This window comes from Nilaparvata lugens, chromosome 1, assembly GCF_014356525.2.
Source record: "Nilaparvata lugens isolate BPH chromosome 1, ASM1435652v1, whole genome shotgun sequence".
NCBI lineage: Eukaryota > Metazoa > Arthropoda > Insecta > Hemiptera > Delphacidae > Nilaparvata > Nilaparvata lugens.
The window spans coordinates 15340984-15367304 of record NC_052504.1 but is presented as its reverse complement, the minus strand read 5'-3'; the positions used below and the strand labels follow the sequence as shown (position 1 = coordinate 15367304).

General features: G+C 36.0%; 3 protein-coding genes across 7 annotated transcripts in view; 2 read left to right on the top strand and 1 right to left on the bottom strand.

Moving 5' to 3' along the window:
- The window catches only part of LOC111046155 (charged multivesicular body protein 3), a 92457-nt gene that overhangs the window by 31212 nt on the left and 34924 nt on the right, over positions 1 to 26321 (bottom strand). The window contains exon 7 of one of the 5 annotated variants that reach the window (XM_039431701.1): positions 18112 to 19011. The exons of the other annotated variants lie outside the window; for them this stretch is intronic. The gene's annotated coding sequence lies outside the window, so the exon portion shown is untranslated. Of the gene's footprint in view, positions 1 to 18111; positions 19012 to 26321 lie in introns of those variants that run through there. 5 annotated transcript variants of the gene reach the window in all.
- LOC120349520 (suppressor protein SRP40-like) lies at positions 544 to 13626 on the top strand. Its single transcript, XM_039419891.1, has 3 exons — positions 544 to 1183; positions 3054 to 3315; positions 13402 to 13626. Exons 1-3 carry the CDS (start codon positions 594 to 596, stop codon positions 13624 to 13626), a joined length of 1077 nt encoding a protein of 358 aa, XP_039275825.1. The 5' UTR covers positions 544 to 593.
- Positions 17936 to 24558, top strand: LOC120349519. The gene is made up of 4 exons (XM_039419890.1): positions 17936 to 18039; positions 18779 to 19017; positions 19567 to 19803; positions 24326 to 24558. Exons 1-4 carry the CDS (start codon positions 17936 to 17938, stop codon positions 24556 to 24558), a joined length of 813 nt encoding a protein of 270 aa, XP_039275824.1.

Below are 26321 nucleotides of genomic sequence, written 5' to 3'. Positions count from 1 at the left end.
GGGACTTTTTTTAACTATATAAAAAGGCTGCAAAGACTACAGAATTTGTAGAATAAAATGAAATATGATAAAATTGAAATATTTTCTTGTTTCTCTCTACTAATCACTTCTCTTATTACAATAATTATAACAATCTTCACTTTTATAATCTTCAACATTCTAATACTCTTATAACAATCATTGCTCATAACTTTTTGTGGACTTAATGATATTACTTACTTACTGATATACCTAAATATAGTTGAGTACATATAGTTGAGTTTTTGAGGTCTCCATACTTGAACACAATCAATAAGAACTTTGATATAGCTTACAATCTTTCAACCTTTGACAGAGCCTACTTGAAAGATTGGTAAATATTAAAAATTATTTATATCATGATCAGTTGATGCTAATTAAACTAACCTTAGGATAGGTCTATTATGGTCAACTCATTTTCTTCCTGTGTATGGGATTTCCTGTATTGCTGGATTTATCATTTTTTGAATGTTTGTTTGATTCCTCATCTTTTCTAGAATGTTTATCAGATTTGTCATTCGTTGAATGTTTATCCGATTTGACATTCAACGAATGACAAATCTGATAGACATTCAATGAATGACAAATCGGATAAACATTCAACGAATGACAAATCTGATAAACATTCAATGAATGACAAATCGGATAAACATTCAACGAATGACAAATCTGATAAACATTCTAGAAAAGATGAGGAATCAAACAAACATTCAAAAAATGATAAATCCAGCAAAGATGAAAAGACTCACAGACACACGAAGAAAGATGATTCTCAAGTTTTGTGGAAAAAATCTGATAAGGTAGAATCTAGCAAAGAAAGCAATTCTGAAAAACGTCCTCGAAGTGATTCAAAGGATGAACCACATAAGAAACATGGAAAACATTCGCACAATGATAAGATAAGTGAGTCCAGCAGAAAGCACAGTAGAAAAAGTGAAAACCATAAGTGCATTAATAACAATAACAACGATGAAAAAGGTGTTGAAAATCAAGAAGCAAGTATTAAAAGAAAAAGACGTTCATCCGACGGACATCATTCGTCTAGTCACCACAAAAAGTCCAAACGTGATGTACATGAATCAAAATCTCGAATTTCACAAGACAGCCACATGGATTCTGACCACAGCTCTGACATCGAAGAAGTTATCGTACCGGTTGAGACAATATCACTAAAATAATAAAACCGAACATGATTTAGAGATTGAGCATAATGGGAGACTCTACAAGAATCCAACAGATGTGTCAAAGCTGTTTAATGAATATTTCACAGATAATACTTTATTTCCTCAAGATACAAATACAGTCATCAATGTATTACAAGGAAGTAATGAATGCCGATTTCGCCCAAACCTAGTTGATGATGAGGAAATGCTCAATATAATAGGATCATTTTTAAATCTCAGATCATGTGGTTTTGATGAAGTTCCAATGTCCATAATAAAAGAAGCTAAATTTTATCTGATGAAGCCCTTGGTCCATGTAGTAAACTCTTCATTTGTATCCGGAATCTACCCTGAACTTTTGAAAATAACTAAAGTAACGCCAATACACAAGAAAGGAGATAGGAACAAGCTCAGCAATTACAGACCGATCTCAGAGCCGTCAGTCTTTTCCAAAATATTTGAGAGAGCAATGAGTAATAGACTTATGGAACACCTGTCTAAATACAACTTGATTGACGAGGAACAGCATGGTTTTCAGCGCGGTAAATCAGTAATGACAGCAGCGGTCAGTAGTATTGAATGGATTGTTGAGCAGGTTGATGCAGGTCGGCGCACAGCATCAATTCTGATGGACCTCACCAAAGCTTTTGAGTCGGTGTCTCATAATATACTTCTTCAGAAGCTGCATTCATGTGGGGTGACTGGTAGATATCTGCAGTGGATGCGTTCATATATTTCAAAAAGAAGGCAGTTCGTGACAGTTAGAAGAAGAACTTATGATACCTTCAAATCAAGATTTCAACTTGAAATCTTCAAATCTGAACTTAGAAGGGTGACTCGAGGCGTTCCCCAGGGATCTATTTTAGGCCCTATCCTCTACATTATCTACTTGAAAGACCTCCCTTCAGTTTTGAACCTACAAATAGCTCGAAATTCACATGTGCAGCTGTGTATGTATGCTGATGACACTACGCTTAATGTAGCTGGTGACAACGAGGAAGAACTTGAAGAACGCACTAATTTAGGTCTGCTTCAGCTTGACAAATTCTTCAAGGATCATTGCTTGAGACTGAATCCAACTAAATGTGAGGCTATAAAGTTTTCAGCTGGAATTCGTGAGGATGAGGAGACTGAATTCACTGTTGATGGTCACGTACTTCAGGAAACCTCAAACTCAAAGTTCCTGGGTTTGACAATAGACCAATGATTGTCTTGGAAGTCACATGTGGATGGCATATTGAAGAAGCTGAACTCTGGCCTCTATTCACTCAGGGTATTGTCGAATTATTCAAGTCAGGCTACACTGAGAACCATCTACTTTGCAAACATTCATTCTCACCTAGCGTTTGGAGTAGGACTCTATGGAGGAACATCTCTTGAAAACTTGAAAAAATTATTCACAGTTCAGAAAAAAGCAGTCAGAATCATATTGAAGTTAGGTTTCAGAGAGTCTGTGAGAGAAAAATTCAAAAGCCTCAACATATTGACAATTTATGGACTGTACATAATGGAATGTATTCTGACATTGAAATTTAAAAATGAAGAATATGTTACCACCGGTATCATACACGCTCAAGGAGAACATATGCACTTCATCAGCACAGGAGACACTTCTTTGAAAAACGGCCATCATACATGGGAGCAAAGTTCTTCAACAAGCTGCCGATTGATGTCAGAGAGAAGGAGGGTGCAGACTTCAAGAGAGAACTGAAGAGATATTTAATTTCTATGAGCCTGTACTCAATTCAGGAGTATCTAAATTGAATTGTTGTTAATGTTGAAATTCTTTGACCTCTTTTACTGTGACGTTATTTATATTGTATTGATGCAATGATGAATAAAGAATTATTTGATTGATTGATTGATTGATTGATCACTAGACTCCTCCAGTGAATCCGATCTTGACATGGATTCAGGACAGGAACCTGAAATTCCAACAGTCAAAACTAAAGTGCGAACCGCACACTCCTCTGGTACTGCTAATGGTGCAACATATGCATCAGTGCGTTCAGGTGCAGTCAGTCGCTTGCGTCATCCTAAGCCACCAACGCCATTGCTGGACCGCTTTCATAAAACTTCCATTTCATCAGGACCAGCCCCGGTGCCTTTATCTGAACAAGCAGCTGGACCAAAAGTGCGTATTGCACATGTTCCTAATGTAGCACTTTTGCTAAATAGCAAGAAAGAAATAATAAGTGGACTGGCGTCTCGAAGTACCAGTCAAATCAATCAACACCTCGCCGCTAAGCTGGCCTCTAGGCAGAATTGTAGTGCTACACCCTGGCAAAGATGGACTTGTTAGAATAGCGACAATCAAATGCGCCTCTGGTAATATTGTCAGAGACCTAAGTAAAATTCACCGCCTCATTTAGAACAATCTAACAATGTTACTGTAAATAGTTTGGTTTTACCCGCATAACCTGTGACTGTCCGCGTCGCTTCGTTGTCGCCGCCTTGTGTTATCTACTTTGCCGCAACATCCTGATGACCGCACTGCCCTAAGCAAAAACGCAGTATCTACAAAATTCTCACAAAATGAGTTATATATATCAAAATTCTCAGCTCGACGAGCTCTATCCATCTAACTAAACAAGAACGCAGTATTTCTTTTCGTTTAAGAAATAATGGCATCAAAAACGCAGTATCTACATGATATTTCTCTTATTACTAAGCAGAAACGCAGTATTTTCAATGTACTAAGGAAGAACGCAGTATCTACAGCTCAGATACTGCGTTCTTGCTTAGTATATTAGAGGCGACCATATGCTATTTGCAGTAATTGACAGTGTTTAAGACAGCTGCTTAACCTATGAAGAAAAGATTCATCAGTGATGATAAATCTGTTGCCTTTCTCTGTCTGTTAGTAGTAGAAGCTGAGTGTTGAGAGTTTTGAGTGGAGTGAATTTTGTTCAATAAGTTTGTAATGTGAAGGCCGAAAAACTGAAAATGAATGTGAATAACTACAGTTGTATAGGTAGTCGTGTCAAATTGATGATGGATCTCGTGAAAGAAGACAACAGTGAAAATGAAGTTGAACTTCAACCCACACTAGAAGCTGATGCTAACAATAGTTCAGATTCAAATTTTATTGAACAATTTGGTATTGCATCTGGATCTGGTAATGATATGGTTGAAGTAGAAGTCATCAGCATTGATGATTGTAGTGGCCTTCGTGAAATGGTAAGAAGAAAGAGTAAACATTAATTCTCAATTCTGGGACCTAGCCTATGCTGAACGGAAATCATTTGTGCTGAATATGTGGGAATGACTATCTGTTAAAAGAAGAACCAGTGGGTATGATATTGAAGAAAGAGAATCAAGGAAAACACATATAAATACTTTTTAAAGAACAGTGAAGGACAGACCAAACAGGTTTGCAAATCATTCTTCCTAACTACATTAGGTTATGTAAAGAAAAATGACAGATTTGTTTTTGATGTTTTAAATATGACACCTGCTTCCTCTTTGCAACCCAAACCTGATATGCGAGGTAGAGCTACACCAGCCAATTGTATTTCAAAACAAGAGGTTTGTGAACACATCGAATCATTCAACCCAGTGATCTCACATTACCGTCGGGAACATGCACCACTGAGACGTTATCTTCCCAGCGATGCCAATACAAAATTGATGCACAAAGACTTTCTCATGAAATTCCCAAATATTCAAGTTTCATACGATTTTTATAGGAAAGAAGTTGGAAAAAAGAATATTTCATTTGCTGTTTTGGGCAATGAAGAGTGTGAAACGTGTGAAAGTTTTGAAATTGAACATCTTCATGAGAAAAATAATTTACAAAGTGAATGTACAAAGTGCTCTGAATGGAAGATTCATCTAGATTTAGTTAAAACAGCAAGGGAGTTGTATAAAGAACATGTTAGGTTGTACAAAAACCACGACAATACTGTGTGTTACACTGCAGATCTACAAAAAGTGATAATGCTACCAACGATGGAGTCTTTCAAAGCAGTATTATTTGCAAAACGTCTTGTTGCCTACAATGAGAGCTTTGTACCTGTTGGTGAAAAGTCCAAGCATAAATAGTGCAACCGTATGGCATGAGGGAATAAGTGGGCGTAAAAAAGAAGACATTGTGATCACATTTTATGCATTTTTTATTAAACAGAGAGATGCAGAGAACATCATCCTATGGCTCGATAATTGTGCGGGACAAAATAAAAGTTGGTGCTTCCTTTCGTTCTTAGTTTTCTTGGTGAATAGTGACCGAATAAATGGAAAAGAGATAACACTTTGTTATTTTATTCCCGGGCATACTTTCATGGCAGCAGATAGTTTCCATCATTGCGTTGAATCTGCATTGAAGAAGCAAATCAGAACCTACGATTTTGACGACTTCAAAGAAGCAGTTGCAACATGTAAAGCACATGTAGAAGTGAAGAACATGCAGGCAGTCGACTTCTTCTCTTGGCAAGACCACTCTTCGCAATTGAAGTTAAAACAAGAAACAAGACATTATCTAAGGGACATGGCATGCATCAAGGTAGTCCGCGATTCCTATACATTAAAATACAAAACTTCGCATGACCAGAAGGATTTCCATGAATTAGATTTTTTGAAGAGATCTGCATGTAAACCAGGAGGTATGAAAATGCCAAACCACTTGGAGAGACCATGCGGTTTTCCAAAAGAAAAAAGAGATGATATAATCAAAAAACTTGGTGACTTAATGCCTGCAAACAGAAGACAATTCTGGCTACAAATGGATGTTTGCTGAAATGATAACAATATAATTAAAATGCTCAATGGGGCTACTTGTCAAAATAGATAAAAATGAAAAATCATAGCATCCTTTTTTAAAACTTTAAAATAATGTGTAATGGAACAAAGTTATAACAAATACAATTTAATTTGTTTGAAAGATGATCAGCTAATATTTCTTAGTTCTGGAACACATTTTGTCAGACTAATTTATCATTAAACTACAAGTTGTCATATCTGCTAAATTAATAGGGAATCACACTGAACTTTTATAGAAGATAGAATGAATGACATTGATTTTTTTAGTGTATTTTTATAATTTTTGACAAGTCACTGTTTAGTTTTTATTGAATAAAATAATAATACTGTACTATATTACTTTTTCACATTAAAATATTGAAAAATAGTTTTTGTCACTATCAAATCTCTGTGTGTCATTTATTTCAAACAACAATGATTAGTAAAATACATAGAACTTATGTAGATTTTGTAAAATCTATTCATCATAATTAAAAACAGAATGGATGTTTTCAAATTTCACTATATTAAAAATTTTCAGTCATACATTGCTACTCTAGTTTAGCCAAAGATGTGTTAGTTAAACATAGATACTGAAAATTGTTAATATTATTTTGAAATTATGATATAAATATAACTATTAATTCTGTTTCAACAAAAATTAGTTGACTGTACTGCATTTTTTCCAAGAAGTTGGTATAATGTTGGTGGTTTATACTAAGGAAAAACGCAGTACTGCATTTTTACTAAAGTATTGGAATGAAATGAGTTGTAGCAGTTGAGTTGGAGCAGTGGTAGCGGACGGTTGTGTTTTGGAGCAGCTCAGATAAGATAACCTGTTTCCATTCATTTCTTGCTTTTCAGAAATTAACGTAGATTTTCGTTTCATAACTATTACAGTAACATAATATCTCAATTTTTGCACGCCATTACATTTAAAAAATAACTTTAATAACATCATTCAGTAAGTAACCTCTTTAATAATATTATCATTAATTAATTTTTTTTTTATACTAATACCTCAACCTCTCACTGCGTCAAATTCTAAATCAGCAGTTCAAATTAAAGGTAATTTAAAGGTAACTTCAGTAGTTTCTTACTAATAGTATTTTTCATTCTCTGTTTTATCAATAGATATAGTAATAATAATAAGAATATAGTATAAAATAAATTAATTCCATATTTAATCAAGAATTGATCAACCATTTCCTTTTCATTCACGACAGAAGTTGGCAAAGTACATTTATTCATTGTAAATCCACGTTTATTATATCAATCTAAATTACTCAGTGAAGTTCAAATATCTATTGAAACTTCTATTTTTATCAAATAACTAGTACAATTAATAAATAGAATTACTTTATTTCAACAATAAATTTGAATAATCTAAACCTTTTTAAACGTTCTCAACAATTTGAACATGTCAGACCATTGTGATAGATTCAGATCACTCCTTTCCAGAACCAAATTCCGTTTCAACCATTTTCTATAATAAACTTCGTAATTTGTCTTCTCATCGCTATTTTTCACGTTAAACAGATATTGTACAGGCCGAAATGGATGTTGAATTGGGGAGCTGCTTTGTGGAATATATGTAAACATCGCATCTTGCGACAGGGCACGACCACCATTAATCCATTTCGCATTATTTTTTGCCTGATTGTTATAATTGAAATAATTATTTTTTCCGGTTATTGGTGGAGCGGAGTTGGGACGGGGAGAGTCTGAAAGCCGTTGTCAGGGTTTGATGCGCAAGAAAAAATTATCGTGAAGATAAGACTGGTTGTTGTTCGAGTCAGATAACCGCTATCTCCTTTTCATTCAACAGCAATAACTTTAAATTTTTCTGCTTTCCAATCTACAGGATACAGTACCTATTGTAATTATTATCGGCCAGTACAGAATTTTCTCAGCCGGTAATAAAAAAAAATAATAAAAAATAAACAGTATCATAATATATTATTATCATAATAATTAGCATCTAAATCTCCTCTTTCAGTTAAAACCTATTTAAAAAAAAATAAAATAAAATAAAAATTATCAATCGGATGTAATAATCAAAATGAAATAGATAATTTAAAAACTATTGATACCTGGGACATTGATTTTTCTTTCAATACTAACTTCTATATTCAGAGTAGTTCTATCACATTTAATATTTTAGCAAATAAATTGGTGTTGATGTATCTGTCTAGTCGTATTGTTTCTTACTGGTATTGAGTTGCATTTGAATATTGTTGCTGTAAGAATTGTGTTTATGAGTCGAAATATTCTCTCTGTTCAAGTGTAATAGTCTTAGCATACGATAATAATGGCACTTGAACTTATAAAGACTGCTAAAGGGCAGCCAGGAATTGTATTTGAAGATTTCCGGTACAGTAGGGCAGTCAAACAGCGCTCAGGGGAAATTGTATGGCGTTGTACTAATAAATACTGCTCAAGCTGCATTCGAACTGACTCTATTAAAAATCTAAAGTGGTGGGAGAGCCAGGTAAACACAATCATGATCCACCAGCAACTAAACGGGTGTTAGACGTACAAGAAGAAAATGTTGATAGCGATGATGCAAATTCGACAGGCCCGTCCTCACTCACATCACTACTCTTGCCTTATGTAACACTTACACCAGAAACTCCAAAATATAAATCTATTTCAGAGGAAAATAAATATCTTAGGCAAAGAGTGGCTGAACTAGAATACATGAAAAATGCGTTGACAGATAGAGCAGTAGAACTAGAGCAGCAATTGATGGAAAGGGAGGAAGCTACTACAAATAGGAAGTGTGATGGAAATTGTAACAGCAACTCTAAGCACATGATAGATATCGCATCACAGACTGATGGTTCCTCTGATGTTGTATATGACTCGCATTTGAAAGAGGACAGCGAGAGTGAGAAACGGACCAAGTCGCTATCCACTGGGGTGGAAGACTCCTCAACTATTGAATCATTATTGAATCTGCATCGCAAATCTGTTGATTATTTAAAAATGTTAACGATAGGTTTCAAGAAGATATTATGGCTCTACAGAGAGATCTGTTGGAGAGTCGCCAACAGCTACTCAGAACAGAGGAGACAAATTGTTGTCTTCAGCGAACAATTAGTGATCTAGCAAATGATATCGCTCTATTCAAAGAAATGAAACCGATCCAAATAAATTCCACAGATGAATTTTCATGCAGAAGTAGTATGAGCAATCTTAGGAGATATGATGAAGTGAAGATTAACATATGGTCGGATAGTCATGGGAGGGGAGTCCGTGAGTTGCTGGATCAGGCCTTGCCCTCAAATATTACTTGCACCTCATTTGTAGCTCCTGGAGCTCCTATTGAAAAAATATGTCAATCTATATTAAACGATTCTCAGATAAAAACTAGTCCTAATAGGGAAAATGAATGGACGATTATAATAGGAGGTACAAATAGTGTCACTGATGATTTTTCTGAGAATCATATTAAGGTGTATCTGAGGTGGCTGGTCAGGGTTATGGAGGAACATGCTAATAGAAATTTAATTATTACTACTATTCCTTACAGGTACGACTTATTTGCTAACTCACACATAAATTTGATGATTACTAAACTGAATAGAGCCATCCGAAAAATTCAGTATGTGAGTAACGTTAAAATTGTCGATCTCTGGATGTTTGAACCGACTAAGCATACACGGCATGGCCTTCATATGAACAGGTTGGGAAAGAAAACAGTATGCAAATTGATAGCGGGTATCATAACAGGAAAAAGAGAGCAGATAGAACAGACACATGAAAACGGCAGCCTTTACAAGCAGAAAAGGAATAATGTAATTGCATTTAAAGACACCATACAACCTTCACACAATATTCAATCTGTTGAGACATGTGACCTGATTGATTTAAACTGATTAGTCATGACAACTATGATAAAAATTATTTTTTATCAAGGAAAATAAATGACATGAATAAAGATAATGTTCAGAAGAGGAATATAGACAACACTTCTACAAAAGAGGTGAATTTTATGACAGAGGTAAATAATTGTGTAGATTTAACAGAGCAAGAGTCCTTAATAGATGAAAGTAATGGATCAAGGGTGGAACAAGGTGAGATTATGGATCTGAATGGACTCGACAGGTCATATGTTATGTGTTTGAATATCCAGGGGTTTGCAGGGAAAATTGATGAAATAGAGGCTACCTTTGAAACATATAAGCTTAGACCATTGGCAATCTGTTTGAGTGAGCATTGGCTGGAGGCGGCAAATTCAGGTATCCTAAACTCTCTCACTGGCTATTCCTTGAGGTCTCTTTTTTGTAGGAAAAATAAGGCTAGAGGAGGAGTTGCAGTTCTACTCAGAGATGAAATTTCTTATCTAGGGAGAGATAATACTGGCGGTTTGTCAGTGGAGTGTTTGCTTGAAATTTCGGCAGTGGAGTTGAGGGATGATTGTTTTCAAAAAGGAAGGGGCACTGTTATCGTTTCAATCTATAGGCCACCCAATGCTTCATTCAAGGAATTTTTATTTAGTCTTGAATTGCTTTTTAAAAGATTACGTCTTGAGTCAATAAAGAAAAGTATATTTGTTTGTGGCGACTTTAATATTAATATATTGGATCAAAAGTCTAATAATAGCAAAAAGTTTCTGAATCTATGTTCTTCTTATCATTTAGGACCTATGAATAATTCCCCTACAAGAGTTCAATTTCAATGCAATCACACATCTATATCTTGCATAGATATTATTTTGACAAACTTAGAAATAAGTAATTTGAACTGTACTACTCTGGATATTGGGCTGTCAGACCATCATGCATTGTTCTTTCAGGTTTCTGAAGCTGCTTTGAAAATTAAAGGATCCTATGTAAGTAAAAGATATTTTCCAGAACCTGCTATTAAAATTTTTACCTCACGGTTGGAAAGGGAGACTTGGGAGAGTTGTTTGAGAGCCACTTCCTGTTTGGAGGGTTTTGGCAGGTTTTTTCATAGTTATAGACAATGTTTCTTGGAGTCTTTTCCATTGAAAACATTCAAGGTGAACACTGGTGACAGGACTTGTAGGGGATGGCTGACTAAAGGTATTAAGGTATCATGTAAACGCAAAAGGGAAATTGTTGCATTGCAATCCTAACCCTACCACTATGGAATATTTCAAGAAATATAAACTAATTCTGAGAAATGTTATAAGATTGGCAAAAAGGAAATTCCTATCTCACTGCATTACTTCTTCCAGAAATGTAACAAAGACAACTTGGAGGGTTATCAAAAATACACTCTTGGTAATAATAAAACTGCAGGTCCTTGTCCGGTACTCAGGATGGGCTCCAGCTTGATCTCTGATCCACAACAGGTGGCCAATTCCTTCAATAAGTATTTTAATACAGTTGCTGAAGGATATATAAACTTGTCTTCAAGGAATTCGGCTGGTGGAAGGAGATATGAGAGGACCTTTGATGCTCCCCATAATAAGCCTAAATCAGCTTTCCATTTCAAAGAAATAACATGTGATGAGGTTCTCAATATTATCAATGGTTTAAAAAATAGCAGATCATCAGGGTGGGATGAAATTCCAACATTTATTTTGAAACGAACTGCTCAGCTTATTTCAAAACCTCTCTCACATGTTATCAATTTGTCGTTTGGAAGGGGGGAATTACCAGATTTACTAAAATTCTCATCCATAAAGCCACTGTATAAGAAGGGTGATTCACAGAAAATGTCAAACTTCAGGCCAATTTCTCTGGGAACGGTATTTTCAAAAATATTTGAGAGAGCAGTTCATATTCAGTTGAATTCCTATTTTGAGAGAAATAATCTTTTCAGTGATTCCCAGTTTGGATTCAGGAGGGGTAGAGGTATTGACAATGCTGTGTTTGGACTGAATAAGGGGGCTCTTAGTGCTTTGGATGGATCGTGGAAGGTACTTGGTATCTTTTGCGATCTGTCCAAGGCCTATGATTGCGTGGATCATGACCTGCTTTTGTCCAAGTTGTGGCACTATGGTGTGAGGGGAGTTGAATTTTTGTGGCTGCAATCATTCTTGCGGGGTAGATACCATAGGGTTTCAGTTGTTGCTGATGGAATGGTTTTCAACTCTACTTGGTTGGTAATGAATCGGGGTATTCCACAGGGATCTATTTTGGGACCATTGCTCTGTCTGGTATATGTAAATGATATCTCAAAGTTTGTTAATTATGATCTAACTCTATTTGCTGATGATAAAACAGCTCTCATTAAGGGTGGAAATGTTGATTCTTTGATTGAGGGAGCAAAAACTTGTTTGAATGAGCTTAATGAGTGGTTCAACTATAATGGTTTGTCATTGAACCCTAGTAAAACCAAATTGGTCCCTTTTCATGCTCGAAATGCCCAGGGAACGTTTCATGTTAAACTAGACTCAGATACCACCTTGAAGCCCTCTGATGGAACCACTTTTCTGGGATTGTTCTTGGATAGTGATATGAAGTGGAAGTCTCACTCTTCTGAACTGTTGAGGAAGCTGAGTAGAGCAACATTTGCGGTGGGTGTGATCTCCAGGGTTGCAGGTACAAGTACAGCGTTAATTGTGTATCATGCTTATTTTGCATCCCATCTACACTTTGGTATCATTTTTTGGGGCAGAACAACAGAATTTGAATCTATTTTCAGGACTCAAAAAAAAGCTTTGAGGCGAATATTTGGCCTGACAGACAGGTGTTCTTGCAGACCCATATTTAGAGAACACTCCCTCCTAACAGCCCCGGCAGTTTATGTCTTAGAGTTAGCTCTATTTGTTTTTAGAAATAAGGACAGTTTCCAGGAGAGACAAGTGGCGCATTTATATAACACGCGATTCAGGGGACTCAGGTATCCAGAGCACAGGCTGACTCTCTTGGAGAAGGGCCCTTATTACATGGGCATCAAGGTGTACAATGTCCTACCACAGATAGTCAAGGAAAGTGCTACTTCTGGTCTATTTAAGAAAAAATTAAAAACCATTCTCATAGGTATGTGTCCCTATAAAGTTGAGGAATTTTTTGAGAAGATGGCCTCTACATGATTTGCCAATATAGTATGGTCACTGCTAGTGTTCTATTTATGTAATAGTTGGTTTGCCTTGGGTTGGGGTATGAAAGTGGGTTTATAAGTGATCCACATTCATGTTTTTTTTTCTTTCTTTTTCCCATTTTGAATAATTAAATGACATTTCACACATCACTAGAGCCTAGCTCTGCTTTTGTGATTTTTACGTGAAGAATTGAATAAAATAAAATAAAATAATGTTGGTGGTTTATACTAGAGAAAAACGCAGTACTGCATTTTTGCTTAGCACACTCATGATTAAAGAGATGCTATTGCCCGGTAAAAACGCAGTATCTGCTTTTTAAATGACCTTACATATTTTTTTGAGGATTTTTACTATTAAAAATTATCTTCTATGTAGACTATATCTATATACATCCACAGTATGAGGTTAAACCTATTTTAGTGGTTTCAAACACAATTCAAACTTTGACCTCATTTTTCTCAGTTTGGTTACTTCAGTAGATACTGCGTTCTTGCTTATGAGGGCAGCGCACCTCTGTTGACGCTCAGCTCCACTTCTATGACCGCACTGCAGTTCATGTCTACTCGCATTCCACAACTTGTGCTGTGCCGCCCCGCTTGTCTTCACGTCACGCTCCCGTGTTCACACCACATTGTTCTGGACTTCTCCGCTCACTGTATTCAAGACCGCAGACCCATCACCATCTAGTTATTGCCGCCCGCCCCTGCCGCAATGTACAGTGTTTGTTGCTGCTTCACCCGATTTAAAAACTGTTCGTTTTTGGGGGGGAGTATGTATGGGCCAGCCATTTGAATCAACCGCGCTCACCCACGGCCATCTAGCATGCCTCTGCCATCAGCTGCTCTGAGATCGCCTAGTTCAATATGTAGATGGCACTGTTCTCTCTCTGGCTTTCCGCTTTGCTCCCCAGTCCCCACTACTTGTAACCGCCTTTTGAGGAAGCTTGCTGTTCTGATGCTACATGGTTGTTTCTCTTTTTAAAGAAGTTATAAATGTATTACCCCTTCGCTTGTTTGCATTTAAACTACTACCGCGACTAGTTAGGAAAAGTTATTGTGAGAGTACTCCGCTAAATATCTAGATTTGGATCTTCTTGGTGTAACCTCTTCGCTGTGACATGGGCCCATGTATTCATCATCGCCAGTGCAAGTGAGTCCTGATTATCTGAACGTGCTACCGCCTACCAGAACGAGGAGAACGCTCTTACAGTCCACTGTGAACCCGCCATACCGGAACGAGACGCTTTTAAAGGTAACAATTTTATTTTCTGAGCTACTAAGTCACGTGTTTAGAAGCCCACCTCATTGGCTCTAACATCCTGTACTGTTATGTATTTGTATAGAGAAACAATAGCGTAAGTAGATATCCCATGGTATAGGGCATTTGGGAATGCGGAATTGGCTAACTGGAATTTGGTTAACTGTGGTTGTGGAAGTGACTGGCTAGGAACTCACTGATTCTGTCGCCGACAGAATTGGCTAACTCTGGAACCTGCTGATTCTGGCCAGAAAATTGTGGAGAATTGGAATTGGCTAACTTTGGAAGTCGCTAACTCACAACTCACTGATTATGACATCATCGTTTTCACTTTTCTCCTTTCGTCATCGTCTCCTCATCATCCTCATCCACCTCCACCAACCCCTCTACAACCACAAGCTCCTCCTCCTACTCCTTCTCCTCCTACTCCTCCTCCTCCTTGTCATCATCATCCTCGGGCCAAATTATCATCACTTTATATAATATTCTAGAGGGTATTGAATATATTGCCATGATTGAATTCTTATTATTGCTGGGGTTCCTGTTCTATTATATGAGTCTATTCATTCTATTATTATTGTTTTGTCATAATAACAAATTATTTTGATTTTATAATTTTGGCATAGCTTTGTACTAATGATAATAACATTGTTGTTATTATTAGTACAAATGTTATATATTATTATTATTATTATTATTATTATTATTATTATATTATTATTATTATTATGAAATTTGAAACAATAATAATAGAATTATTTGAATGAATTTGAATTTGAATTAATATTGTATAATATTACATTAATAGAATTAATATGATAATAACATTGTTGTTATTATTATATATTCGTTTTAACGAAATATAATTGTTGTTATTATTAGTACAAATGTTATTATATTATTATTATTATTATGAAATTTGAAACAATAATAATAGAATATTTGAATGAATTTGAATTAATATTGTATAATATTACATTAATAGAATTAAATATGATAATAACATTGTTGTTATTATTATATATTCGTTTTAACTCTGTTCTGTAACTATTATTCAGATATTTTTAATTCAATTACATTTATTGAATGAGCGTTAGCGAGTTGACTTAAGCCGCGTTTGGACCGAAGTTATTGACAAAATTTTAACCTAATCTCTATACAGAGTGTCCACTGAATCAGACTCAGGAAATTCCCGTACATTCCCCCTATATTTCACGTTTTTCCCGGTTTTCCATGCTGGTTGAAACACATGTTTATTGGAAAAATAGAATATTCTCAAATAACAATTTCAAAAGTGCAAAAGTATGTTATTCATCAAAATGTAGCACCATTATTCGATTATAACTATGTATTTTGAATAATACAAAAAAGGCAATTTAGAAGAAAAATTGAAACTCCCTAATCTACCCTTTACCCTTTAAAACATTATAGTCCAGTCACTACCGTTATATACATTGGTGTTTGCAATATATATTTTAGTTTGATTTTTCAATAAATCGTTTGGATACATTAGAGAAGTCTAGATTCTGCTAACCATGATAGTATCCTCACTGCAAGCTTTTATCACTTGAAAACGTTTCATTACTCAGAAGCGGATAGTGTTATCAGATTAGCACCTCCACTCGACAGAAAAGTTCTCTTCCCAAGTTCCCTTGAAAGGCAAAATGTCAAGCTATGTTTTAAGGTATTTCATGAGAAAAATGTAGCAGCTTTAAAAGAATGCAACATTCAAAATGAAAATTTTGAAACCCATGAAGAAAATCCATGCTAATTGTGAGTTCATAGAGCATAAAATTCTCTTCAATTTGATGTATAATTCCACACTTTTACACATTTCCCTACTACTTTTGCAGCAGCTTCATCTAGTGTTGAATATGAAATTTCCAGTTTTGCAACAATTGACCAATTGACAAAGGAATTTTGAAGGAGTGTTTTGAACACAATTTTTGACTTTGCAGCGTTGTTGATACTAGTTAGGAGGAGAACATATCAGAAGTCCCCATCCCTACCACATTTTTTGAAGTGATGAGGGTGATTTTAATGTTGCATTCTTTAGCTTTTTGCTTCCACGCTTATATCTTTGCGTTCAACCAAGATAACTGCTCTAAATAAGTTTGATAAATTCTCTACAATTCCTGTTGAGTGGAGTTTTGTGATATATCCAACAGTTTTCGAGAAATCCGGTCTTGAAAGTATGTAATTGTTGGAATAACAGGTTTTCATCAAATTTTTGAATTTTTTTTATTCAAAGTATGGAAGATATAGAAAAAGTCGTGGAATGAATATTGTAGGAAATTATGTAAGCTTCAATGTTTTATTGTACAAATCATGTCCGTAAGACGTATAGTTTTCGAGTTACATGCAAGAAACCAAAAAATTGTACTTTTGAACCACCACCACCACCCCCTCAGCACAGTGGGTAGAGATGGGGACTTTCGATATGTTCACCCTAAAGAGATCCGCGGGGTCAAAAATTGTCTTCCTAACTTTTCCTTCTATAAACTTTTTTGAGCATTCATTGCCTGGACTGGTACCGCATTCTTCGATGTGTTTATATTTTCATCAATAAATTGTAAATCTCTATGATATTTTTTATTCAATTTGTTCAGCCTCTTCCTCATTTAAGACATCAAGTCAAGTGACTGATAGACTGACTGACGCACTGTACAGTTGGCCGAAAACGCTGTGGAGTGTCGTGCAGAGTACAGTTCAGTACTGTTCTGAATGTTGCAAATCGATGGAAATAACACTCCCTTATTCCTTGATCAAAACTTTATTATTGACTAGCATGTAACCCGTGCTCTGCAAGGGTCTATTCTAAAACTTGACAAATTGAAAACTTGACGTGATGAAAATTTGAAGAATTTAAAACAGGCCTATAACCATCCTCGGTTAATTAAGTATCTATATGCAAAATTTCAAGTTGATCAGTCCAGTAGTTCAGACGTGCGTCAAACATAATTTTTCTATCCTGTACTGATATAAGCCAGCTCTTTACTTTATTATAGTATAGATTGGTGAGCCTGAAAAGATCCTATCCACCTGAGTACGTTTTTTTGGTTGCCAAAACATATACTAAACCAGACACCTTTTGGGGGAAATTATTCAACTCTACCCACTTTTTCGTGAAATAACAATGATCAAGGTTCTTACCAACAAAAATCGATGGCAAGTGGAAAATATTTATAAAGGTGTCACTTTTTGTGAGTTAGTATATGCTGTAGTATTTATTAAAATATATAGGATATTGAAATTACAGAATCTATTCCAGTCAACTTATTGGTTAGTTGGTGAAATTAATATTATTAGTTTAAACATAACAAAGTGATTATAATTTTAGAAGGAAATAATTGTCATGATACTTAGTTCTTGGTCAAAAATATTTTTATATTGAAATTCATCCAATCATTAATTTTTCAGAAATGATTCTATTTGCATTAAACATTATTTATCGATTCCTAATGTATTATTCATGGCAATGAATTGTTCAAAATATAGATTATCAGAAGAGGCCTGTAATGTATTAATATTCGCGAAAGTATTCTCATGTTTTCCACTTGTGATGAATAGCCAAAATTGGACCGCAAGCTGCACGGCGGATTTTTATCGAGGGCTCTGATTGTCTGAAAAGTTCAGCGTACGGCGAACGGCGTGGAGAACGGTTGAGAGAGCGGCTAGAGGGACGTCGAACGGTTCGGAGAACTTCGCGGCGGTCGTTTAACAGCTGAGTTTAAAAATTATGAAACATATGGCTTATGTTCGCTGCAGGGCGGATTGTACGATTCGCTACGCTGTTCGAGCTTCGGTTCAGCATGTGTGGAAATACCTTTATATCCATTTGAGGTACAGTTCAGTATCTGGTGTAGGTATTATCGATGTTGAAATTATTGATAGTAAATCAAATTACACATATGTTTCTCAGAAGCTAAAATGTTATGTTTAATATTAGTCCAGTCAATATTATATAGACAAGCGATATGTGCTTTCAATATAATAATCTAGTTCTGATTTTTCAATATATTGTTTGGATACATAAGAGAAGTCCAGAACCAATTTTTGCATGCAAAATTTCCTTATGCTAGATACAGAATGGCCCAAACACCTTGTATTTTCGGTTCACTTTCTAGTTTTCAGCTTATTTCCGCCAAATCCAGTCGTCGGACAGTTAAATTTGCTCTCGCCTTTTTCAGATTATAAAATTCTGAATAAAATGGAATCACTAGGAGCTCTTTACATATTGACAAACTTAGATTTCAGAGCTCCTCCACATAACTTTTTGAACATTGACCTGTTAATACGATTGTTATCAGAAATTATACTAAAAACGTTGCATCCTGATTCAGTCAACAACCCTAAGATTTGTAGAGTGAGATCATATAACTGATCTCCTGTTAAATCTTTACAAGGAGATAAGCCTACAACATAACAGGGAGGATACCATGAATGTTTGTATAGTTGTTGCTAAATTGCATGAATTTTCATTTGATTGAACAGCTAAACCTTCGAATTTTCGACCTTTATAATATGTTATTTCGGGCTCGACATAGATTTAGTCAATCCATAATATTACTTTTGTGTATAGCTGGAAGCCGTATCACCAGGGAAAAGAAAAAACATTTCTTGCAAAATGTAAGGAAATCAGGCAAATCAGCGAGGATATTGGAGGTGAGAGAATCACTGTAAAAGAGTTCCTGGAGGCAGCAGCGGCAACCATTGGAAGAAAAGTTGGGATGCCAAATGATGAAGAGGATGGAGAAGAAGAAGACGAGGAAGATGATTTAGGGCCACCTCTAATCCCAGAACCACGTCAACCACCTGTTGGTAAGAATAATTTTCTACTATTGTATAAAAATTTCAATTTTCAAGAAAGTTTCAATTAACTGAGAATGACCATACAGGCCTACTACATTCTACATTATTTTCGTGAGTTTCAGTCATCGTTTTTAAAAGATTAATAATTAATGTATTTTCCTTGTGAAAAACACCCCCCCCCCCCAAAAAAAACACAACCAACCGCGCGCATCATTCAGTAGAAAACATAATTATCAAACTCTCCGATTTTATACTCAAGTACACCAACAAAAAATTCCTACCGTGATCGAATTTCACAAAAAATTATTGTTTTTCAGGTGTTGTTTATGGATAATATTGATTTTCCGGAAAATGGAAGGTGTTGAACTACTCAAAATGAATTGCTTACCAGTCTCTAATAGAGTTTATAATAATGCAAGTACATAAACATTATTTCAAAAGTATCTCTGTTGAACCCTGTAGTGAAGCACGGGGGACCTTGTAGTGATATATAAAATTCAATGAAAAATGAGGTCCTATTGGCTCCTTAATAATAATTTTGTTCATGTTCATTTCCAGAAGCACGATATGCGGGCCCCAGCCTAGAGCGCTACCGGCTGGAGAGGGTTGTATTGCAATTTGATGATATCCAAGACTGCCCGCCACCGGAGTTTGTGGCGGAACAATTGAGGGAGCTGGAAGCCAATCTAGCAGAGAGAGAGGCTACTGCCCCGCACACCAATCTGGACCCTCAATGCACATACTGCCAGACAAATAGGGCCACCCGAATTGTGGTGCCTTGTGGCCACTGGGCAGGTTGCGCCGACTGCTGCGGCACAATCCTAAACACCCCAACGTATTTTGAAATTGTGGGGGGATTGAGCTGGAGGATGTGCGGCTTCCAATCAGGTGCCCATATTGTATGAGCCTGGTGGGCAGATTAATGAGGACTTTCTAACTCATAACCAAAAATATTTTCCTGTGTGTGTGTGTGTGTGTGTGTGTGTGTGCTTTGCAATTCTTATTTCGTTTATTTTCTATCTTGTGTACATAGAATTCGATATTGTCTTTCTCATGGGAATTTAGATTCATTACTTTTTTCAATAATATTGTCCTAAAAATGTGCAGGATGTACACCATCATGAACTTCAACTCACTGAAAAATGACTTTCATGATTGCTATCTATTAAGATTTAGAATTATTCTTATTGCTTCTTTTTGTAATAGGAGTATTTTATTCAAGTTTGAGATGCTTGCTCCTCCATATATGAAGGGCACAGGGGAAAAACCTGGTTAGTCTTTTTTTCATTTTTCTGATTTTACTGGTTTTGAATACATCTTTGAAAGAGGAACATTTTGCACCTATGGAACAGTGGAAAAACCAGCTTAGTCACAGTTTTATCCATCCTCAAAGATTACATGCACAGGGAAAGAACCAGATAAGTCCATGCGTCCAGCACAAGAATCAGATAAGTCAACGGCAACGCTGTCAGCTGTTCAACACATTGCAGTTCTGTGCTCTACATCAAAGTTTGAGGTTATATTCCATGCTATTTGCCTTTTTAGTTCGAGCTGTATTTTATTCAATATATTTTATTTCAAGTTTGTGAAAAAATGAGTGAAGAAGATGAGGAAAACCAACTTGCTCCTACAACATCAAAAAAGAGAAAGATCACCGGGCGATTATCTGATGTGAGTGGACAAATCAGACTGCAAACCCATGAAACGGGAAACGATTGTTTGTGTGTACGATACAAGTGCTTCCAAGTTATTAGCAGGGTTGCCAGACGTCCTGTATTTGACGTAATTGTCACACGTCCCGTTACGGGACGCGGTTTATCCCTTATTTTTTCTTCATCAAACAATAAGTTATATATTGTATTCCAGTAGTGAAACTATTGAATTAAATTATCTCGATATTAGTTCAATTAGCTCATTATGCTAAATTGTATTTCAAATTTCAACTACGTTCCCTCTCAGCGATTGTAGCGCTGTGAGTGGTGATGTGGTAGTTTGTGCAAGCTTATGCAGACAGTTCACAGTTTACACAGTAGTGGCGTGGTTGTCTCGTACCAGTCGTACCGGTAGCGTAGTTCTGTACCGTTCTCGTCGTCTGCAAGCTGCAATTTATTGCAATTGCATATTTGCAATTTACTGTGCAATTATCACATTATTAGTAAGTTTTAGTGAAATACAAACACCAAACTTAGCCTACAAGTAGTTATATAGTTCGGTAATCGGTAGTGAAGTGTGTTTATTAGATAAGGAATATAATAAATTCAAGCACCCATATATATTGTGAAATTAAAATTTGCTAAAACACAGACATGTTTCGGCCATTTATGCCATTTTCAATGTGAAATAATTAAAAATGAATTCTTAAAAGAATTAAAAATGAGGTTCATTTTCAATTTTTTCACATTGAAAATGGCATAAATGGCCGAAATATGTCTGTGTTTTAGCAAATTTTAATTTCACAATTTATATGAGTCCTTGAATTTATTATATTCCTTATCTATTTGAAAAGTAGCCCTAAAAGTTTTTAATTTTTGTGTTTATTAGCTATTCAAAATGGACAACAGGAAAAGAAACAGTTCTGCAGATTCAACTACAAAAAAGAGATTATGTGTGTTTCGAAAAGAATGGCTTCTCAAGGAGGAAGAGTGGTTGAAGCCTAGTGTAAATAATGTACATAAAGCATTTTGCAAATATTGTAATAAGGAATTTTCAATAGCTCATGGTGGAAAAACGGATTTAGCCCAACATTGCCAAGGAGCTGAACATAGAAAGAATAAAGTTTCAGTTGAATCCAGTTCAACCATGAAGAACTTTTTTTCTGTCAAAGATTCATCTGAAAGTGAAAAATTGGCCTTGGCTGAATTAACCTCGGTTTTTCACACAGTGAAACACAATCTGTCGTATAACTCCATGGACTGTGGCCACAAACTATATCCAAAACTATTTGAAGACTCAAAAGTTGCTGCTAAAGTGAGCTGTGGAAGGACCAAAGCAGAAGCAATCTTGAAAAATGTATTGTCTCCTATTTTTTCACAAGAGGTGATTAGTGATTTAGGACTTAATTATTTTTCTATTTCAACTGATTCATCAAACAAAGGAAACCGAAAATTTCATCCTGTGTGTATGCAGTATTTTACCAAAGACAAAGGAGTTTGTAATAAATTAGTTGATTTTGTTGAATCGCCTTTTGAAACCTCAGAAAGCATAGTAAATTGTTTGAAATCAACTTTGGAGACCGTCAAACTGAATCTTGGCAAGGTTTCAGCTTTTTCAGTAGATAACACAAATGCAAATATGGGTAAAAATTGTTCAGCTTACACATTGTTGAAAGAAGAAAATCCTAACTTACTAAAGGCTGGTTGTTTATGCCATGTTATAAACAATGCTTTTCGTCATGCTATGGACATGCTTGAAGTTGATGTGGAATCATCAGTTCTAAAAATTTACTCGCACTTTTCTTCATCATCGGTAAAGAGAGAAGCTTTGAAAGATTTTTTTGACTTTGTAGATCTTGAATTCAAAGATTTATTGAGGCATGTTACAACTAGATGGTTGAGCTTTGCACCAGCTGTGGATAGACTGATCAGGAATTGGCCAGCATTGATGTCTTACTTCATATCTGAGGAGAAACTACCAAAAGGCTTGATAAAACTGTTGTCCTTAAGTGAAGAAAGTACTCTTGAAAACTGCGAAATGAATGATCTGGCATTGATACTGCACTTTATCAGCAACATCGCTACAATCTTTGAAAACGCCAGCAAGAAACTTCAAAGTGAAAAAACAGTTGCACCAGAGCTCTATGGAATAATGAATATGCTTCTTACTCAATTGGAGAATAGACTTGAGGATCAGTTTTTTGGTACCTTTACTACTGGAGCTTTAAAGCGCTTTTGTGAATCAAAATGAAAAATCATCAAAGACCAACTCAACTCATTCTTACAAACTGCAATAGATTATTGTAAGAAATGGTTAGACTACTCGGAGGAGAACCCTTTTTTCATAATGAGAGCCATCAGCATGGAAAATGAAATACGTTTTGAAGATCTCACCAACATTGTTCAAAAATGCAATATCCAAAACATCAAAATTGACGACCTCTATGAGGAGTTTTCCATCATCAAGGGAGTCATCAAGTTGATGATTGAAGAGAAGAAAATCGATATAGGAACTAAGTGGCAGATGGTCTTCCAGAAGAGCACAGTGGAACTGAAGAATCTGTTCAATATAATATCTTTCTGTCTCAGTATTCCGCCATCGAATGCATTCGTTGAGAGTTTTTTCTGTAATGAACTTGAAGTGGACTGATGTGAGGAACAGGTGTTCACCAGAATTCATCAAAGCAGAGCTTATTGTTTCTGTCAACTCACAGAATATGAGCTGCATTACATTCATGAACAACATCAGAAATAGGAAAAATGTCAAGCAAATCATTGAAGCAGTGACATCAAATTCTAAATATGATATTAATGGCTACTACTGAGTAGTAAGTGCGAAACATGACATTAACCTATATCATTTTGGACTATATTTTTATCTAAATTTGAAAAGGAATAGCACAGGCTTTGATCCTATTGCTGCAAATTTTAAGCAAAGCTGCCCTAAGCTTTGGGCTACACAGAACTGTACAACTCCATTTAGAGATCAAGGTAGGCCTATAGAATTGCATTATTCATATTAATTTAGTGACTTACGACCACTAAGGTGCCGTTGCTAGGGTCTACACCTCTAACACTCTAACAGATTTATTTTTCAATAAAAATAACTTTTTTGAAAATCGCAATATAGGAGACAGGAAAAATTTCAAGCAATTGAAGAAGTTAGATCAAATTTTGTAAATACCGTAAACTGGGGTAACTTGAGACAGTGGGGTAAAATGAGACATTTTGCAGGGTCTATTATGTGTGCTCATGTTGGCATTCCACTTGACATTCTTGTGAGTTGAGCGGTCAAAGTTGTTGTTCTAAGAGTTCTTCATTGCTTCAAAATAACCGCTTCATCTGACTTATTCATGTAAGTGGTTTTATTTATTGATTTATATTTGAATTACGAAAGTCATGAATTGATATGCATTATAACTTCATCTGTAACTCATTGTCTATTTGCAGAAAACGATTGTAATCTACTTGTTAGATAACCTCAACTATTCTGTATTCAGTAACAACAGTTCCACTGCACTGTTGCCAACCAAATACTTTTTATGGGAGAAAATTCCCAGCATTGCTCTTGATGGGGTAACTTGAGACAGTGTCTCCCACTTATGAAAATTTTATATTTTAAAAAGTGTAAACAATATAAATGATGCAGTTGTATCATGTTTCAGGCCAGATTATGCCACGTGTTCAAAAGAGGGCTGTAGGAGCCCGTAAGTATAAGGATTTCTCATCTCAGCAGCTAGAAAAAGCAGTGGAAGCAGTAAAATCGGGCCTGTCCTTGAGGAAAGCGCAAGAGAAGTTTGGAGTGCCACGATGCTCTATCAATAGGGCAATTACAGGGAAGCATTCTGGCAAAGTTGGCAGACCATTTGTTCTGAGTGAAACCGATCAAAATATTTAAGCTACATGTGTAAGTGCTGCGGGTGATTGGAGGTTCCCACTGACTACATTAGATTGATTGTTAAAGCCTACCTTGATCGTTGTGGAAAGCAGGAGCCACGATTTCAATCCAACCTACCTGGGCGTGAATTTGTTATGGCCTTTTTGCAACATCACAAGAACATTTTGAGTAATAAAATGTGCCAAAACATAAAGAGAAGTCGCGTAAAAGTTGATCACGAAACTATTAATGAGTATTTTGATGAGCTAAATGCATCATTGGCTGATGTACCCCCTAACCTTTTGATAAACTATGATGAAACGAACATCACAGATGACCCTGGCCGCAAGAAAGTAGTTGTCAGGAGAGGATGTCGACATCCTGAAAGAATAATTGATCACAGCAAGACAAGCACCTCAGTCATGTTTGCTGCTGCAGGCGATGAGACACTTCTCCCACCATATATCACGTACAAAGCGGAAAATCTGTACAACACCTGGACGGAGCATGGCCCAAAAGGAGCTGTGTATAATGGAAGGAAAAGTGGTTGGTTCACACTAGAAATATTCGAGGATTGGTTCAGAAAAATTGCACTACCATACTTCTCCAAGTTTGAACAGAATAAAAAGAAAGTCATGATTGGGGATAATCTAGTGAGCCATGTCTCACTCTACATACTAGAAGAATGTAGAAAGAAATTATTAGCTTCGTTCTTCTACCCCCCAACAGTACCGCCATCACACAACCTTTGGACGTTGCGTTTTTCCGGCCATTGAAAATCAAGTGGCGACAAACTCTTGAGTCATGGAAATCGAAAAACCGAGGAGTTGTGCCTAAAGACACATTTCCCCGGCTTCTTAGCAAGTGTATTGGGGATATGGGGGAAGAAAACATTGCTAAAAATGTGATTAGTGGTTTCAAGGGAGCTGGATTGATCCCCTTGAATCGGGATGGAGTTTTAAAGAGACTCCCACGTAAAAGTGACCTTACTGATGCCGAGGAAGCCGACAATTCCATTGCTTGGGAGGCTTCATTTGAAGAATATTTAGAAGAGAGTGGAAAGAAGGAAACAGAAGGTGTAAGAAAACAGCCAAAGAAGAAATTGAATGTGCCAGCTGGTCGAGGAATAAGAAAAGACGTTCTTGAATTTGTGGAAAAATCTAAAGACAGTCAAAGAAGAAACAAAAAAGTTCCAAGAAATAAGGTTCCTGACAATGAAGCTGAGCCATGTACTTCACAGAAAAAACAGAAGCTTTTTACAAGACGCAAATACTAGACACGTCACATGACCTTGGGAAGTTCCAATCCTGGTCTTCTGATTGGCTCGTGGCAGTGAATGAGATCAATTGATCTGGATCATTAAAGTGATCCAAACAACGAGCTATTATAGTAAACCTCTTGAGACCGAAGTCCGCATTCTGCCCCCAATGGAGGACATCAGATTTCTCCTGATATTTTTCAAAATGTTAGTTTTTCATCACTGAGTCCTGCTGTTCTTGATTGAGGACAGTTTTAGGTGCACTCTGGTGAGATTATTTGTAACCAGCTGTATTTCATCGAATCATAACAAACAGTGAGTTGTGAATTTGTGATCTGTCAGCTGTGCCCATGTTTTGTGAATTTTTCTCTTTTTAATTTGGTATAAACATTAGAAACAATTACAAGTGTTATTTTTTTGTATTATCGTGATACTTTTAATTGATTACAACAAAGATTTTATAAAGGGAACGTTTTGTAGTGTCCGTTTTGTAGTCAATCAGGGACACCAGGACTGAGCTGTATCT

Bases quoted from the DNA above. Each gene is read 5' to 3' on its own strand.
- LOC120349520 (XM_039419891.1), top strand. From the start codon at position 594: ATGAATGACAAATCGGATAAACATTCAACGAATGACAAATCTGATAAA. The intron at 1,184-3,053 runs ATCACTAAAATA...ATTGATTGATTG, and splicing joins ATCGTACCGGTTGAGACAAT to ATCACTAGACTCCTCCAGTG. The intron at 3,316-13,401 runs GTGCGTATTGCA...CATTTTTCTCAG, and splicing joins AACAAGCAGCTGGACCAAAA to TTTGGTTACTTCAGTAGATA.
- LOC120349519 (XM_039419890.1), top strand. From the start codon at position 17,936: ATGAAACATATGGCTTATGTTCGCTGCAGGGCGGATTGTACGATTCGC. The intron at 19,018-19,566 runs GTAAGAATAATT...GTTCATTTCCAG, and splicing joins ACCACGTCAACCACCTGTTG to AAGCACGATATGCGGGCCCC. The intron at 19,804-24,325 runs GTTGCGCCGACT...ATCATGTTTCAG, and splicing joins GCCTTGTGGCCACTGGGCAG to GCCAGATTATGCCACGTGTT.